The 19,396-nt window shown below is 41.5% G+C and overlaps 1 protein-coding gene across 3 annotated transcripts in view; it reads right to left on the bottom strand.

The window, feature by feature from the left end:
- Window positions 1-19,396, bottom strand: part of STX6 (syntaxin 6) — a 503,047-nt gene that overhangs the window by 448,079 nt on the left and 35,572 nt on the right. For all 3 annotated transcript variants that reach the window (XM_069641445.1, XM_069641444.1, XM_069641443.1), the window contains exon 2: window positions 10,214-10,383. In XM_069641445.1, the coding sequence (XP_069497546.1) occupies window positions 10,214-10,383 (170 nt within the window). The remainder of the gene's footprint in view (window positions 1-10,213; window positions 10,384-19,396) is intronic.

Here is a 19,396-nt window from a genome sequence, read left to right as displayed (position 1 = left end):
TCCAGTGGCAGACGGCTTCCTTCCGCTACCTTGGGATCCAAATAATGCACACCCCAGAGTTGATGCATGAACATAATACGAAGGCTGCAGTACCCACACTATGCAAATCCATAAGGTTCTGGGCAAAGCTTCCGTTATCCATGCTAGGAAGGGCTTCGATAGCCAAGATGATTATTCTCCCTAGATTTCTGTATGGATTCCAAAATGTGCACTTCTACATCACAAAACCCTTTTTTCAACTGCTCGATACAATACTCAAAGAATTCCTATGGGGAAATGGCAGACACCGTGTGGCCCTGTCCACCCTAGTCTTACCATACAATCAAGGTGGGATCCAACTACCAAGCCTAGAAAAGTACTATCTGGCAGCCCAACTGAGCCATGTGTCCAAGTGGCTAGCGGATGAGGCCACCTCTGAGACCCCCCTGTTACAGACTATGATTACCCCAATTTGACTGAAAGAATTAATCTGGGCCCCTCAGAGACTGATGTACAGACCACCATTTCTGGCAACCCTGGGCAAGATGATATGGCACAGAACCACAACAGTCTTGCGCCTGAAACAGCCATACTTCCTGGAAGTGCCAATACTTTCGGGGTTTGGTAAATCAGACACCAACCTACACAACATCAGGCTATGGGAAAATAAAGGTATATACACTTGGGGTGACCTATACACTGATGGTATATTCAGAGAATTCGCTGAGTTACAGGCGGTGGAGGACATCCACGCTGGTCAATTCCTGTGGTACCAAAAGATCCACAGCATAGCTCGCATGAGATGGTCTACCTGGCCAGAAGAACCTGAGACTGACCCCTTCCTGACACTGATGTATGGCCTGAACAAAGGGGGGAAGGTGGTATCTCAAATATATAGCCTCCTAAGGGACATCCCTAATCCTCGTAGTGCTGTATTAAAGACCCGCTGGGAAACGGACATTGGACAAGAAATGTCTGAAAACGAATGGCTCAGAGCACTGTCGTTCCCAAAAGAGGTCTCTAGGAACCAGAGATTTCGATTAATACAGATTAATATACTATACCGTACCTACTTAACCCCAAGTAAAATAGCGCTGTTCAACAGAACCGCTCAGGCACAATGCACTTGGTGTGGGGCAGATGGGGCAGACTTGATCCACATGGTATGGAACTGCACTAAGGCACAGAATCTCTGGTCGAAAGCAAAACAAACCTGTGAAGAAGCTGAGGTTACCAGGTACAAATGGACTACAGCTGAATGCCTCCTAGGCAGTTACCCCAGGCAGGCCAAACTCAAATACGCTGTAAATCTAATGGACTTGCTGTGCATAATGGCCAAGATGACTATCGCTATGGCCTGGAAAAAACCCGCCGGACCGAATCATAAAGTATGGCGTAAAGAACTGGAAAGATGGGCAAACGCCGAAGCCAGAGCCTGGGAGGACAGCGTCACTAGATCCACTGAAGACTCAAGCATGGCACTAGAGGCATGGAAAGACACCATGTCTAAACTGTTTCGATAAACCCCCTTGAACACACACCCGACTGACCTATCGATCCACACAAATGGACATGAATACTGGGCACTAGACCCCCACAACCCCGAGCTAAACCAGAAATGGCTCCACCCACTACCCTGAAGACAAAACAGCCGCCCTTCCCGGAAACCTGTCAACCACCACCTGCCACTCACAAGGAGACAGTTAATGTTAATTTGTTATAGGAGTGTTGTTATTTTATTTGAAAACAAGGCATAATTGCAGTGACGCAGTCAGATATCCTGAGCAAAGGACCTGACCAGTAATAATGTAAAATGTTTATAACCACAAATGCCAATAAACACATTTTGAAATAAATAAATTCGGAATTTATGCCATCAAGTGCAAATGTGGGCTAGTGTACATTGGCAGTACAATCAGAGAGCTCAGGGTTAGAATCTGAGAGCATCTATCCTCCATTGGGAGTCAAATAATAACGTTACCCTTAGCCTTTCACTGGCAGCAAAACCATCAATTGCGTGATAAACAGGATATTAAATTTGTTGGATTGAAAAGAATGAAGCTAGGACCCAGAGGGGGGAACCAGGAACTTAAACTGAGACAAGAAGAAGCCAAACTAATAAGTAAATTTAGATCGGTGGAGAAAGAGCTCAATTCTGATAATGAGAGGTCTGCATTTTTATGATGTATTTTTCTGTCAATGTAATTCATACAATGCATGGTGCTCAGAAATGACTCATTTCGACTGCAAATAACGCAAGGCTTACTATATTTTAGTGATTAACAGTGTTCATTAACGGTGGTTTGAAAGCAAAGGCATAATCCATGCTCACTAGATAATTTGATCATGGAATAAAAACCTAGTGGTGTATTGCTACTGTTAGTAACCCTCAAGCACACAGTGCAATTATGTACTCATCAAGTCCACATATGACAAGTACACTTAATCATCAATAATTCAGGTAGTGTGTTGACCCTGTACACTTTTCAGATACAGAAACTCAACCAAAAATTACCCAATTGCACTCACATGCTTCTGCACACAATAAGACATGTATCCACCTATGCTGACCTAGCTGCAAGGCTCATTAACAACAATGCAAATGCATACAATATAGATATGCGCTCACAGAAAAAACACATATGTGCCCTGGTACAACCATCTTATATGCACAATACTCCATTCACGGTCATCTACTTTGACTAATGTGACGTTATGCATAACAAAAAAAAGAGAAGAACAAAAGATTTTTATTTTCCAATTATTCATTTTATTTATTTATTTTTTACTATTTATTTCAAACTAATAATAATGAAGTAATAAGAACTACATTCGGGTACCTAAATCGGCAAGGCAACAAATTAGAAATGAATACAAAAGAAACCGCACTAATGTCAACGTATTTCTTATTTAATGCACAATAGAGAAACACGGAGGTAATCCCAAAACATGGCGAATCTAGTAGACGCTGAGGTATGACCGCCACATGTTGTCATGGAAACGCACAGCAAACATTTCCACAATATGGTGAAAATGCTCGCGTTCGCACAAAGAATCGAATTGGATGGCAAGGAACCTACTCGAGGTAAGATCTAGTTCTGCAAGACATACGGGGACTCTATATACTCTAAATAAGGTTGCATGTAATAAGATATACAGAGTAAATGAGTGTTGTGAATATCAACACAAAAGAATATCAAGAAAAACGTGCTGCAACAAGGCAATGTACCGGTTCATTGAACACCAGTGTAAAACAGGATTGACATTGCTAATTAGCACATGCATTACGTAATACACCATATTTTCAAATGCATAAGGAAAAATTGGGCAAGTCTGAAATGTTTCATTGAGACGGTATTGACAAATAGAAAAAATAGCCGATTAGAGCACTAGGAGAAGAGATTGATTCTATTACATCATGCTCTCTTAACCCAACAAGAGGGATTTAACCCATGAAATTAAACAGAACATGGATATAGGTAAGCGTGAGTGGCACCACTCGTAGATAAATATAATGTATTCAATCCAAAAGATATGTAATCTAGTAATCACATGGAACTTTCTCATATTTTTCTCTCTTCCCTTATATTATTTTCTTCAATTTGATGTGTGATATTTTTTTCAAAATGTTCTACTTATTCATCCCGCTCCCCTCCACCCCTTTTTCTCTGGGTGTGGGCCAATTGTGACTGGGATTTTGATTTACATGGATTACTGTGATTTAGCCCATGGCATGGGTCTGTCACAATTATGTGTACTGTGATATTACAATGTAACATACACCTCTCACTCTCAATCTGTTGTGGTCACCACTCTAATTATTATGTTTGTTTATGTTGTATTACATGTGCAATGTAACATCACTTTAATTGGCCAGACGTTTGAATATGATTGAGCTCTAAATAATAGCCCAGATTTGAAAAAGTGGCAAAGACGCCGAAACACGTGTCATCGAAAAAAGGGCAATAAAAAATAAAAAATTGAAAGAGTAAAGAAAAAAAAAGACTAAAGCAATTACTTACCAACAGAAATCCTTCTTGGTATAAACTTACTTTTTTGTGGCACCTGTGAATATATGGAAAATGTGGTTTTGATCCTAATAAATGGCCCTATTATTTTAAGAGTTATCATTGCAATTATCCCGCAATATTTGTTGTAAAAAGGGGAAGAACTTGATAAAAGTGACCAAAACATATATTTAAAAAAAATATGAGAATATCTGAGAATACAAGAAGTGAGAAGACCAATAAGTTCTTTTGGATTGATGCATACATTGTCATTCTGTACAATGATTTGCTTTTTCTTCCTCATTATGGCTTTTTGACAATTGATTCCTAATAATAATGATGAAATAAATAATGATATGTCTATAATTATCCATAGCAAAGGTACAAATAATGTTTTTTCTAATATTTCTGAACAAATTGTCTGCTTAAAAGAGATGTTAAGGGAGATAACAAACATATACATTCATATTTTGATAATTCAGTCCATTTAAAGACTAATATGTGGTACCAACACAGAGAGTGGGGAGAAAAAAAGTCATATGAAAGCGTTATGCACGTTCCCTTATTCCTTATGCTATGGGAGCATCTAAAATATTCATAGCCACAGAGGTCCCAAAGAAAAAGGCACACTGCCTGACACATCTTACACATTGCCTAACCAGAGGACAGTTCCATGGTAAAACGGCTTGATTGGTTTGGATGGATAAGGCAAAATCCCAAAGACAAGACAATTCTGAACAAAAGATGAAATTGAGAGAAAAGCAAGAGACTATTAGCCAAATAATAAAATATGAGCAGCCTGAAATAAATGGAGCCGGGATCAGGGTTAAGGAAAATCAGATGTTACAATGCAAGGATAAAACAGAAAGAAATACAAGAATGCTGGGAGAGAGGCCAATTACAAATCAAGGGAACAGTCCTGTCTCCAGAGGGATGCGCTGATGGACTGGTTATGTGTGTAAAGCAATGGCCTTATCAGGACAATGAGAAGAAGTTGTGATGAATGCAGAAAAAGTATGTAAGGACCAATGGGCTAAAATCACAAGGTTATTAACATGGGTTGACGATGAGGGGGGGACTTTTGCAGATATTATCCTTAAAGCATGCATCCTTATGTTTCAGAAACAAAAACGGAGAAAATGTCAAGTGCACCGGTTTTCCCAGCCACCAGAAAGTCACTGGTCACCGACAGGTCTCGTTGCAGCTCAGAGCACATAGTCTCTGATTTTCAAGGCCCGGCCTCCACCTTCTGCCCCTCAGGCACTCCTGTGTGAGTCTCTCCACACAGGGGAACGAACAACGTTGACATAAGGGAAAGGGATAGCCTTTGCTCATGGCATCCCTCTTCATTCCCTCTGGTCCAGGGATTCCCAGCTCCTCGACCATGCTTCCATGGACCCTTTTCCTCCACGGTCCCCGGTGTCTCGTTCCAGGAAGTTGTTTCTCTGCTACCTGTCTCGAGCTCCTTGCTGCTTTTCCTGCTGCCCCGGATGTCTCTTGCCCTTTTGTGGAGCTGCTTTTATACACCTGCAGTCCCTGGACAGGCTGCAGGTACAAGAAGTCAATGAGCCCTGCCTGACCACAATTAATGGGACAATCCTGACCCCGACAGCTCTTAGCAGGCATCTTCTTTGTCCCAGTACCAGAAGGGTAAAAGAGCATGGTTTTCACTGCTCTTAGTTTCTTCTTTTTCATCCCAGCACAGTCAAATGTCAATGGTGGAGAAATGGGGGGGAACTGGCTTATAACAGCCCATGAAAGTTGGGGAAAGGTTGGGTTGGCTGTCAATAGGGAAAGGGGCTACTATGTCTAGCCCAAGGGCACCCCACTTATAGTTCCCAAGAACCCTCTACCGGGGTACCTCCCTCATTTCTCCACCCCCAGGGTCGGGATCCAATAGCAATGGCCTTTCCCTGGCCACCTGCGTAGAGGATCCAAGGGGTTTAGGAGTGAGAATACCCTCAGGTTTCTAACAGTACCCACTTGGTCCCATGCCATCCGAGAGGGAGACCATAAACGTCTAGCTCCACAGCATCTTGCTTTAGAGAAATAACATGTTTTCCCAATCACACAGACCTATATCTTGGAATGTTCTTTCCAAGTTGACTGCCTTGTAGGCTCCAACAGTGCAAAAACTGGGAAACATTACAATGTCAAAAAGGATTGGGATCAGACAGATGACACATTTACCGTCAAACAAAGTTCACTATTAAACATGGGAGCTTGGGTTGAAGCAATAGTCAAACCCAAATCAGCAGGTCAGACTAGGATGAGAACTTCAGGGATTGGTTGCAAGGTACAGTGTCAGTCTTTGTTTTTTTGTGGTCTGGATGGGAATTTCCAGGGACAAACAAGCATTAAGTCCTCAACAGTCATCTGGCTCCATCATTCCGAGTAACCTAGATGCAACAAAGTGTCCTCCAGTCTTCTTGGCCGCAGGTCCAAGGACCCTCGATAAAATGAACTTTTTTTTGTGTTGCTTTGATTCAGAGACCCTCGTTCACAATAACAACCGGATGGCAGGCCTGACCCTCCTGGGGCATGGCCGGCTCTCTTGCTTTGACACTCTATTTCTTCTCCATCTGCCTTGTATCCATTTGCTCTCCATCTGCCTTGCATCCATTTGCAGGACATCATAGCCCCGCCCCCAGATGCAGCAAGCAGAGTCACCTGGTTACTGGTATATAAATGTGACTTCCAATCTTCTCTTTTGTAGCTGATTTTCCGGCAGCCCGCCACTGGCTCAGCTTTCTCCTGGCCTTTCTTAGCATGGGTATAAAAAGAAAATATAGTGTCCTTAGGTATTGGACACTCCCATCCCTTGCACACCTTTAGTGCCATCAAAAGAGACAGTCGAAGTTCAAGTATGTAGTGTGAATATTCCAGTTTAGATACTTAATTTCAAACAATTTTTAAGAGATAGACATTCACTAAGTCAAAGTTTTGATAAGGATTTCAGACTACAATAAATACAAGAATTCAAACATAAAATTAGATACACGTTTCGGGAAGTTCCCTTCATCAGGAGCAAAATAGGTCTTCAGTATTTCAATATTCCCTAAGGGATAAAACATGACTGAATACATATAAACATGTATGATTACAGTAAGATTAATTCAGGATCTTATCCTGAGATCAATCAATGAAAACACAATATGCAAAATCACAATGGTCGGCGAACACGATGTCATCACGATAACGCGTCACGGCCATGATGGACGATATATAAATGGCCATCTTGCCTCCAACACAAAAGATTGCCTTGCGAATTAGTGGATGCAGTGGCACCATAAGGAAAACCTAATAGTGACTGGGTAAGAATCTAACACATTTAAAATGTTAATATGATATATTTCTTGGGAATTAGGAGTTATTTCTAATCTAAGATCTTTATCCCATTATCTTGATAGATCCAAGTGAGGGTTACCCTTTAACATCTTAATGAGGACATCAGCTATTGCTCCAGAAGAAGCATGATAACAGAACATCAACTAATTGATTGAAACCACTGATCCTCTCTCTTTAAATCAGACCACCAACATCTTAGGTGAGTGTCTATATTTTAACCCCGATTAGAAGAATCTAAAAAGTATCCATTTCAATTTGGCCCCATAAGGTGGTGATTGAGCCTATAACTAAGAATTGACTGTCCTATTGAAGACTAAGATGTACCAGCCAGATGAGCTTATTTATTTTATTTAGTGACTTTGAATTGATACGTTATACTTACCATTAAGGATACTCAGGAGCACTTGTCCTTTCTAGAGAATTTTGCTCCTGAAGAAGGGAATCGCCCCGAAACGCGTAGAGCTATTTTTGTATTTGAATTTATTGTATTCCAAAATCCTTATTAAATATTAAAACTTTGACTTAGTGAACGTCTATCTCTTAAAAATAACTTCAACTGTCTCTTTTGATAGTAGTAAAGGTGTGCAGGGGATGGGAGTGTGCAATACCTAAGGACACTATTTTCTTTTCATATCATAGCGACTTCATGTGTCAGAGTATTATTTTTCTACCCAGCACCCTAAATTATTGTAAAACACACATATACTTGCCCTGAAAATATTAGAACAATATTGAAGTGCAACCAACCTAATCACATATACAGACTTGGCCACAGAACTCACACCTATGGGTTCTAAGTGCCAAGAGGGCCTCAGGGTTAGCAGTCTTAAGGTTGCGACTGCAAGACAAGTCTTCTTTAGCATTGTTGATGTGTTTGTCAATCAAGATTATGGCTCCCAGCTAGCCTGCTGGTCCCCAAATATCTCATACTTTCTTTTACAAAGGCAAGCGTTCTTTAGTGCTGCTTGTGGGCTTGCCAATCGACCAGAATCGGATCATGTCCCCTCGCTTAGTTTGTCGCTTATGTTTTTCCGTTTCTGTGCAGAGGTCTGTTGGGTAGGCCTGGGCCCAATTAGGACCAGCACCACACATCTCTTCGCAAGGTATTCGACTTCACCACTTGGGCCCAAAAGGGCTCTACCTCTTGATTTCTGGCTGTCTTGGTATGTCCAATGCTGGGTTTTTGTCTCTCAACATCTCTGTCCACTACCTTCTGATGTCTTAATCCTCCAATTGGATCTCATAGTATTGGTCCTTCTCCACAGCTCATCTTCTTTCCCCTATTTTCCTTCCTCCACCTGTTCCTTCCCTCCTCAAACGCCTTGCTTTGTCTTGCCTTTCCTTTCTCCATCCTTCTGATGGTTTCCTCCTTGCCTTACTTTTCCTTCCCTTCTTATTGCCCCCCACCCCCTTCCTGACACACCTAAATCTCCCTGCTCTCGCCTTCTCCTTCCACTCTCCTACTCTTCTCGGTTGCGTCTACCACTCTCCAAACTCCTAAAGTCTCCATAACCATCAGCCCCCTTTTATATTCTGGGTCAGTGGGTAATTAGGGAAGTAATCTTCTGAGTATGTGCTCCTATGGGTACTTCGTGTGAGTGTGGGGATCAGTTTGAGGTATTTGGCCTGCCCCCAAACCATGTGCTACCAATGAAGCTTAAATCACCCCTGAATGGTCTACATGACTGCGGGTTGAAAGCATAAAGTACCGGACTGTCCTTTCTGCCACAACTCCCTTCGTTCCTGTTGCGAGTTCTCCACTGTTCTTCCGTTGTGTTCATGACAGGAGCTACCTTCCCTAAATCTAGGGATAAGAGTTAAGTGGCATTCTGCAGTCTGCACCGCAGGCCACGTTTGTCAATTCTCTTAAATCCTGTCTCATGATTGTGAGCCTTTTCTGTGTAAACATTGCACTTCTCATTCTGAGCCCATGCTACCTGCTGCAGTAGAGACTGGGAATGGGAGAGTGGCCGTAAGTGATCCGCCGTATCAGCTTTAGGGTCTACATATTAGATTTGGCTTCATCCCACTTTTTGACCTACAGCACCCAATCTTCTAAAAGAAAACATCTTTGTTGCTACAAAAAGCATGCTTCCATATTTAAACATACAAAAGTAAACCATGTGCCTGAATAGAAAAGGAGCGGTCCATTTACAATTATGCAAATAGAACGATAACATAAAAGAAGGGAAGCACTCTAATGAAAAGACCTAGACTCCAAACATGAAATTAGGGCTAGTCAATGTCTCCTCTTCAGTGCCTAAGCTGCTCATGAATATTTGGCCTTCATGTTTTGGCATTGAACAACCAGGGATACTGCACACCTTGTGAGAGATAGGGCAATACATCAATTCAATGTGTTTTGGGTTTGAAAATGGGTTAACTCTGCACAGATGAGCTGTGGTTTCAATCAACCACTCGGAGGCAAGGAAAGAGGGACTTTGGTCCCCTTGTCCAGAATTGTCTCTTTCGGTTACTATGGGGTTTCTCTTCAGCATGGAAATAATAGCTAAACAGATCAAAGCCACTTAGGAGAACAAGAATAGGGCTTCAAATGGCGCTCACAAACAACCCACTTCATACATTGCTGGGAAAAGTACTCCCCTCATCGGCGACTGACCATATCCCCAACAAGCCAATCCCTACTAACACACATCAAGTTGGAGGGGGGAGGTGGTGAGTTAGGGGTGGACCTCGAAGCACCCACGGTCTACCACTAAACTATACATTTTAGAATGTCCGACTGAACCTTTCATTTGCCTACTGCATACGGCCATGTCTCCTCCTCCAGCTTCCCGCATTTCCTGCTGTTAAGACTGTTTTGAGTCTGCCATAGGAATCAGAAAAATACCCTCAGTACACAAAGACGAAAAGGATATTGATGGTCTCCTCCAGGTCTTCCAGGTCCCAGTCGATGCTGCGCAGGTTGTTGCGCAACTCATTGGTAGTCCACTCAACCTCTTCTCTGGTAGCTATGGTTGGGTCCTGGAGAAGGTCTGTCCATCTTTGGAAAAGCCCCTGCGCCGTGTTCACAGCCTTTTGCACTTCCCTGAAAGCCAATGGGAAAGAGGCAGTTTATTCACAATTGACCCCATTACCCATCCAATAGCGCCCATCAGTCCACAAATAGCAATCACCTATTTCCTTCCTACAGTCCCCACTGTTTCTTAGCCAGTCACCAACTCCAGTGTTACTCTACCAGTCACTCAATCCTGCCACTCAGTCGGCCACTCATAATTTCTGTGCCAGAGTTAGTCTTAACAGTTCTATTACCAAATTTATCATCAAATACAGTTTCTATACAAGGCCAAAATGGCAACTACTGGTGTGCCTTTACTATTGGTGTCCTAGGAAACTATCTGAAATAGCCACATTATGACTAGTGAAAACAGGGGTCAGTTCTACATCAACCACCCACCCACAAATACTCTTCCAGTTTCAAGACCACACTCCGTTCCCCATCAAGTAGGTCACATAGCATTGCTCTTCCAGAGCCCCCCATCAACCATCATTCTTCCCTACAGTCAGCATCGCCAACATCATTTCCCCCAACTAGTGAGAGTCTTACTAAAGGACCTTCTGACATGTATTCCACATGTCTGCCCATATTAGCCATGCTTAAAACGGCATGTGGTCTGAGCCGCAGACCAGGCCATCTTGCTAAATGCACAGTGCAATGAAAACACTTTCATATTTAGAGAAACGCAAGCCGCAAGATTTGCTTTTACATGCTGTAATTTTAATGTACAGTACAATACCCTTTTGTCCAATAGCCCAGGCTGAGCGCCAACGGCCTTGAGCCGGGTACATCACACTCTTATTGTGTAAGCAATCCTGTGCACTGCTATTTAGGTTTCTTTCTAGGCTGAGCGGCAATGTTCTAGTAAATGGAAAACTGATAACGGCTCACCAGGAAAACTACAAATCCCAGTACGAATTGTAGTTTTTGTCCGCTGACACTTTTACTGAAATGATTCCTAGTGCTGAATGACGAAAGCCGCCCTTGGCTAATATTTACACAAGAAAGGTGCCGTCCACCAAACACTTTTGCTGGAAAAATGCCTAGTAACGAATGACGCTTGTGTTCTTGATATTTTTGTTTACAACAGTTTTCAGTGCTGGATGAATTGTGCCGATTGTAGGTGTAGAATAGGGACGGGCCAAAAAAGGTATAGAGTAAGTTCAGCCCCTGCACAAAGCTGTTCGGGGAGGCAGAAGGAGCACGAAGACCAGGAGGCAGATGGCTGGAAGAAGAGGAAGAGCAGGGAGGCTTTCCAAATGAGAGGTGTCAACTCCCTCCCAATTCTTTTTCTGGATTTCTGAAGCCCTGAGCTGGATTCTGGCCATTTTAAACTTTTATTGTTTTGAGCTGCGTGGGGAAAGATCTTTGCTCCTCCACCACCCCTCTTGGCACTTCAGCTCACAGTCTAAGAGCAGACACCTTATTCTGGATTGGCTATATGCCGGCACCAGTAAGACCAAGGGACATTTAACCTTTTTTGAAGCTTTTTATTCTATTTTTGATACTTTTTGATGCCAAGATCATGGTGCAGTATTACATTAATATGTGGCTTTTAAATATTTTGGGAACATTTCCATTTTTCCTTAATTTGTAGATAACCCCAGGCACAGAGTCTGCTCTGGCCATTTGTTGCTCCCTATGGTCTACAGTTAGTGGGTATGAAGAGGTCTTTTACCCTTCATTTGTTATCACACTGAGAAGGGTATGGAGGCATTGACTGAGGACAATGCCTACGAGATTGCCCATCATGATTTGGTGAAGCAGATGCTAGATTGCCTAGGCTGATTTGTAAGGTTGCCCATCACTACCTGGTGGGGAAGGTAGTTGAATTTTAAGGTGACCGATTTCTCAGTCTTAGTCTTGATGGTAGATGCAATGACAATGGTTCAGCTTTTCCAATCATTATTTTTTGCTTTTTAAGCATGTTGTGTAGCTTCTTTATTACAAATTTCTCATAATTAAAAGATTTATTTTTTACATGAGACTGTAAGAAGTATTCATTGAGTGTTCATTACTGAGTGATAAGTATTTGAACTTGAATTTAAGGAATGGGGAATCTACCTAAATGCATTGTGTAATGATGTGTTATAAATGGTACGTTGTCTTAATACACATATGATATGGCATTTATAACGCGCCTATACACAAGTGTTTCAAGGCGCATGAAGAGGTGCTGGATGGTGTGAGCAATGAACATCAATACAAATATATGTGACATTGGTAAACCTCTCCTGATTTGGCAATTGAGACCAGCCACCTACTGCAGGATTTGTTGCCCACTTGCTTTACTATTGGACAGTGACGGGTACACGCTTTTCCCTATCCCTACTCCTAGCACAGCAAGTGCTAGGGGGAGGAGACGGGGTGGAGTGAGTCATGGACACTCCCTTGTGGGTGGAGGGAATAGTCTGGAGGTAGGGGTGATAAGGATCACATCACTTCATTTGAGCTTCAAGTGTTGTTCAAGGCAGAAAAACTACAACTCCTCCAAAAGAGAAAAGATGCTTTTTGCTCGTTTTATCACAAAAGTAATAGGATGCTTAATTATACACTTCTGGAAGCACAACCTCCGTCACTCCACACCACATAGAGTGTTAGCATCTATGGGCTTCCTTCAGTATTTCCCCGGGTCTCTTAACTCTTTTCAGGACATACCTTTGGAGGCTTCCTTGGTTGTCTAATCATATAGTCATCCAGCCTTTCCTTTGTCCGATGTTCACATTACTAGCTTGCTACATTTGGAAAGAACACAACAGGGCACCAAAGTCACAACTACTTTATTGTCTTCGACGTCGTGGCTAGGTGGCAATGTGTTTATTTACAGGGTGCTTGAGTGTGCCTGTGCACGCACAGACAGACATGAGTGACAGATGAGGAAGGAAAAAGAATTGCCAAAAATAAGCGGTGGCTCAGTATGGCCTTCTAAAAAAACAAAAGATAAATCAATCTGCACTCATTATTATTAGGCAAGATCAGTTAGGTGAATTGTACGATACTTCTACTAGGTTGTTTTAAAGTGCGGATGAGATAGACAACAACCCTGGCATATGGGTTGCAAATATATACAAAATAGAACAAGTTCCCGTGTGTGGGAACTCCTGTCCTCTGCACTCTGTCAGTGGCTCTAATATTTGTTTATTTTTAGTTGATTATTTAGTTGTAATCTTGTGTTTTCTAAAAATAAACACCCATGAAATTGATGTAACCTAAATAGGTAATTGCTTGGTAACATATATCAATACACACCGACACGGTTTAATGCTTCAATAACAATCAAAAGATTTATTAGAAGCCCAATGCGTTTTGTGAAAACATTCACTTCTTCAGGGGCAATTTGCATAATTTTGAAAACAATCTGGAAAACATATAAGAATAATACATATTAGTCCCAATAATCCATGCAAGTCATCTTAAAAATCAACAAGGAGATATTTCTTTGAACAAAACTATTACCTATGGGACTATTTCCATAAACCACGAGTCAGTGGCTGATCATCAAAGAGGAAGGCTGAGAGTGCCCTCTTAATACAAACTGTATTTGTAGTGAAGCTCTAGACAAAAGAAGCTGTACAAAAGAGAGAGAGAGAGAGACCCGAAAAGTAAGGTCAAAAGAGGTGATATTTTATGTCGAAGGAACTCTTCTGAAAATAACTGCAGACAAGTGTGCTGCGCTAACCTCCATTCACCCTAGGTGATTCATCTTTGCCGTTAGTCCCTTGTCATCCATATAGTAGAAAGGTTACAGGCAATCAAAGGAATCCCTGTGGTCCTAAGAAGAATCAGAATGTAGATTTACTAAAGAAGAAATGTAGGGTAAACTAGATATTTATTCTAGAACAAAAGAGTAAGAATCTGCCCTAGGCGGCAGCAAGAAAGTCCACATGTACTAGAGAAGTAGTCCGTAATCTATACCGCAGGAAAGGATGGAAGCCCTCCTTCTCCAGAGCTCACTCTCTGGATGGTAGTGTCAGTCTCATAATGGTCGTCCTTAAATACTCCCGAAATGGCGGCCAGACAACTGGCGTCGAGCGTCAGCAACGCATGACGTCACGGTATAAACACTGTGACGTCATTGCGCACAACGTCATTCGGCAAAACAACTGGTCGGGCATTGAAAAAAATATTAATATTGTGGTAAGTAGTAGCGTGTCATAAGAAAAATGGACTAGCGGCCATCAAGAAGACAATTGAATAGACCTCATTAGAGAAATTTGTTGGGCGACGTGCGTCAGACGCGTGCGCTCTATGTAATTCTAAAGAGACACGAGGGAAGGATCAGGAAAATATTATTATTAGGTGTCACGGTGTCAACATCGTGACGTAATTGGGCGCATGCGAGCTGTGTACAAGATTGTACCATCACAGAGGTAATGGGTAGTAATGCAGAATATAAAGAAGTAAGAAATTGATTTAACACGTGGATGTAAAACTGAAGAATAATCTAAAAGAAGTGCAAAAGATAAGCTGGTAAAAATACGGATAATATTGAGATCAATGATGTTGAAAAATGAAAAGAAATAGTGTAATGCAGGTGTATTAGTTAATGGTCTCTTGGATGGGGATAAAGCCATATAAAAATATAGTAATATATTTAAAACCAATGGGTGATGTAAAAACGTGGTCATAGATGTTGACAATAAGGTAAAAGTCAGGCGATGTAGTAAATGGTGTAAAAACATAGTTACAGATATAAATAGCAAAGTAAAAAGCCAGATGGTGTAAAAACATAGTCACAGATGTAATAATAAAGTGCTTACATTTTAATTTGGAAACATCAACAGTAGTCTTTCATTACATACTCAGATATGGAAGACTTTTTTAATCTGGTCAGAGTTTTAACCTTTGAGTATGGCCATCTTATTGTTCTTATTTTCAATAATTGAAAGGATGGAACATTTTAGAATATCTGGTAAACGATATTACTATTTTCTATTGGTGTAGACCTTTAAGAAAACTTATTATAAAAATGGACCCATATAGAAGTCTTCATTGAGTCCCAATGGGGCCAGAGAGTCCAGTCTATTTATCCAGTATAGTTCTCTCTGTGCAAGCCGTTTTGCCAGGTCACCACCTCTAGGTAACTGTTTTATAATTTCTAAGACAACCCATCTGATTTGGGAGATGATGTGCCCATTTTCAATGAAATGTCTAAAGACTGGAGATTTCTGATTGCATGTTCCTATGTTGGATTTATGCTATGTGGGCCTTTCTTCCAGCAATAAGAAGGCATGCTACAGGCTATGACCACATTACTACCCCAGAGGACAGTAGAGGAACAGCTCTCTCTTCCTCTCGTGCACATAACATGGCAATTAAACCGTGGGGATTGGGCGACAAGAAGAGAAGATCATCCTACATATTTTTAGTGAAGCCAGCTGAGCTTTAGTCAATAGAGGATAGAAAGAAGAAGAGGAAAAAAAAGAAAAAAAAGAAGAACAAAAAAAAAAAAAAAAAAAGGGTCAAATCCACTTGGTTCTGAAATAATGCAACGATAAAAAATAATTAAAAATGCATGCATAAGCTGCACACAGGGGTCTTGTTACTCTATTTTAACTGCACAGTACATTTGTAGCTATGTTCACCAGCAAGCAGATTAGGGCTGGATGATATATCCAGTTTTGGATCTAGATTTATATATATTTAAAATCGATATAGGTTGAGACAAAATCGTCAATGTCGAGATATATACACAATATTACATATAATACACTTTTGTATTTACATTTTGATATTTACACAGCTGTGTGTATTCTCAAACAGAAAGAGGAACTCTGTATTTGCACTTTATTTTGATCAAGGTCTTCTAAATAAAGATGTTTGTGACATCTCGCATGTAGTTGGCAGCTTAGAACTGAGCATTTAACCTACATCAACAATATCGAGATATAGATTGTATATCGCCATTGAGCCCAAAAGATAGATAACAATATACACCTAATACAGTATTAGGCAGAGCAGGATCCATGTTTTGCAGAATAGTACTCCAGAGCAAATAGGCCAATTTAACCCACACTTGTGAAAGCATCCAGACTGATTGGATCCCTCCCTCTCCACCCCACCACGAATGCCAGTACTGGCCAGTTTACTTTTTTTACCGTAACTATGCTCCGCATTTGATTTTCTATGTTACCATCTTGTGAGGCTAAATGCTTAACAGAAATCTGGAGGAGTCAGTCTATTGTGGGGGCATCTAGGAACGTTGGTGTTGTATCAATGTTGCACAGGTAGGGCTGTGGGGGATAAGAGAGATTGCCAAAATGGTCAGGCCTAAGCAAATATCTACAACTACTAGCCTGCTGGCTCAGTGGGAGTATGTTGCTCATGAAGGAATATATGTGTAGCTTAGGTTATTCTTGTCCTGGACTGCTGGGAATGCAAGTGAGTGTCTCTTCTCTACTGTCCCTTCCTATAGTACAGTATACATGTGTTCGTTCTCTTCATTTTCCACAGTATGGCCCTTGCTTGTAAGAGTTTGATATGGTGGTACAGTACTGTGTATGATCTTATTTTTGTCATTCTCTATTGCCAATGGAAAAGTTTAAAATATGATTACAGTTCTCTTTCAGGGTTCTCCCCATTTGTGAGGCAATATGACATTAACATGCTATATGCTTCCTTTCTTTAGCACTAAGACCGCATTGTATTTCCAAAAGAGCATAGCACCGACAGAGTTACCCCAGCCCTCCTTGCTCCTACATGATTTTCAATTTACTATGCACCCAGTTGCTTCATTTGCACCATCTTAAAACAATACATGCCCTTTAACAGAGGCTGTGTCCAAAAACTTCATGGGGAGTAGCTGCACAGAACAAGCGTCTGGCAGAAACAGTGTGGGCACTGGTCAAGGAAGAACCAAGTAAGAACCCATGACTTCTACCTCAGCCTCAAATATCAATGTCAAAAACTGTATACCTTCCGTCAGCTCATTTCACCCACAGATCAATGTGTATGTGTTTATTAATGTATGTATATTTACATCAGGCCAGGAATAAATGCCACCGCCCCCATAGACCAGCTGTTCAAAATGCATATTAGGAAACCTGTGCAAGAAATATTGTTAACAGGAGATGGGCTTCAATCCTGAGTTCTTACCATGTTTCTATTGCCAATAAACACACTACAGCCAAATAGTATTTGATCCAAAGGGGAACTTAATCATTGACACCAACAAAGAGGGACACTGGAGGGGATTTGTAAAAACCGATACCAAATCAATGGCAATGTATATCTGATGATTATTAAGTACGGGCAAACCCACTGGTGGCCACACTTCCTAGAACGTGGCAGCCCCAATACGACTGTCCTTTGCCTTGCCTTTCTCAGTCATTTTTATGAAAATCCTTTGCCAGCCATTGCAGCCCATTACAGTACCCTCGGCAGAAGGAATCCGCAATCCATTGTTTTCATATACAAGGATTCCAGGGTTCCCCTATAACAGGAGTTCCTGGCACAGGCTGCTGTTAAGGAAAAGGTGAATATAGAGGTACTGTTTAACACAAGCACATTTCAATAAACTGTATTTTGCCAACACGTACGCCTGTGTATTTTAATTTTTGTACCGAGAAGGCATGTAACATTATACTAGACACGCCAGGAGTTGTATATGACAGGTCCAAGAGCTTAAATGCAGTTTGAACCAATATCTAGCAAAGCACATATCAAGTCCTAGGGATCTGTCTCACTTGCATACCGCTCTCTAACCAGCAGTAAGCTCCAGGTACTACTGGCATTGGAACTCTAGCTTGAGGCTGAAGATTGTAGGAACAGTGGCCAGGTAGCTTTACCTGGAACAAATACGGTTAATAATGCCTCAGTATAACAGCTAGTTTAATAGAGGCACCAAGTTGGGAGCTAGACATATGCCTCCAGCTCCCAGGCACAATTATTAACTCTTATGATTTAAGGCAACATATTCTCTCCAGGGAAAGAAACAAAGAGGAAAGACTAGGGAGGAGAAGGCGTGACAAACTAAATCTTAAAATTCAACAGCTTGGTCCTTAAGCCTCACGCTTAAACCACGATCTCTGCCAGTTTTCTGGACTGTGTAACCAACTGGCCAATGCTGTCCTAGCGACTGATTCATCCACATCATTGAAGGACATAGTTTCCCCCCCCATTATCAAGGGTGACTGTGCACTTTCCTTGGCTGACCACAATCTGGTGAGGTCACATTCCCATAGACGCATTGATGGGCTCTTTCACCTGCACATAATCTCCAGGTTTTACTTGTAGTTCCTTTACATCGTTTTTCCGTGTCATGGTATGACTTTAGATCCCACTTGGCTTCATTTAACCTTGTCTAAAAGTCCTCCATAACGACCTACACTTCTCCTGCTCTGGCAACCGAGGCAGGTTTTATCTGCTTGGCTTTTATCTGCTTGATTGCTTCCATCCACCAATCATTAGAAATGGCTTTACACACAAACTTGTGTTACACTCAGTCATGAATGTGCACAGCGTTTCCCTCTGAACATTTCGTTCCAGTAAAACAAGCTCACTAGCGCAAGCTGAATACTGCTTGAGAAAGCTGTTCATGTGTTATACAATCCTATTAGGCCTGGGCTCAAACATTGCACTCACCACTAGAAATAGATAACAGACTCTTAGCGAGTAAGGAACTGGGAGCTGTGTGCTTATACAGAATTGAGAGGGGCAACATTATTTTATGCCTGGCTAGTAGCTTGCAACTTGAAATGTGTATCCCTGTATCAGCTAATGGATGGTACATAGGTGTATTATATTGTGATCCTTCAATAAACTCTGCCTCTATAAGGACTGGAATTGAGCACCATTATCTATTACAAGAATGTCAAGTGCACCATCTAAGCAAAATATAGACAGAAGAACTCGGTAACGTTGTGTGCAACAATTCATCAGGTATCATAACTTCCCAGTTGGGAGTTGTGCGGTTTAAACCCAATAGTCCCCCTAGGGGTTGTTTAATGCAGGATGACTTCATGGGGAGGGACTACCCCTCTTGGGATAAGAACAAACACCTTGGGTACAACCAGTTATACAACATCACACCCCCCATAAGACT

Source organism: Ambystoma mexicanum, chromosome 1q (assembly GCF_040938575.1).
Source record: "Ambystoma mexicanum isolate Mex_15411 chromosome 1q, UKY_AmexF1_1, whole genome shotgun sequence".
NCBI classification, from domain to species: Eukaryota; Metazoa; Chordata; class Amphibia; order Caudata; family Ambystomatidae; genus Ambystoma; species Ambystoma mexicanum.
Note: the sequence above shows the minus strand (reverse complement) of the source record. Positions and strands in the feature narration are given on the sequence as shown.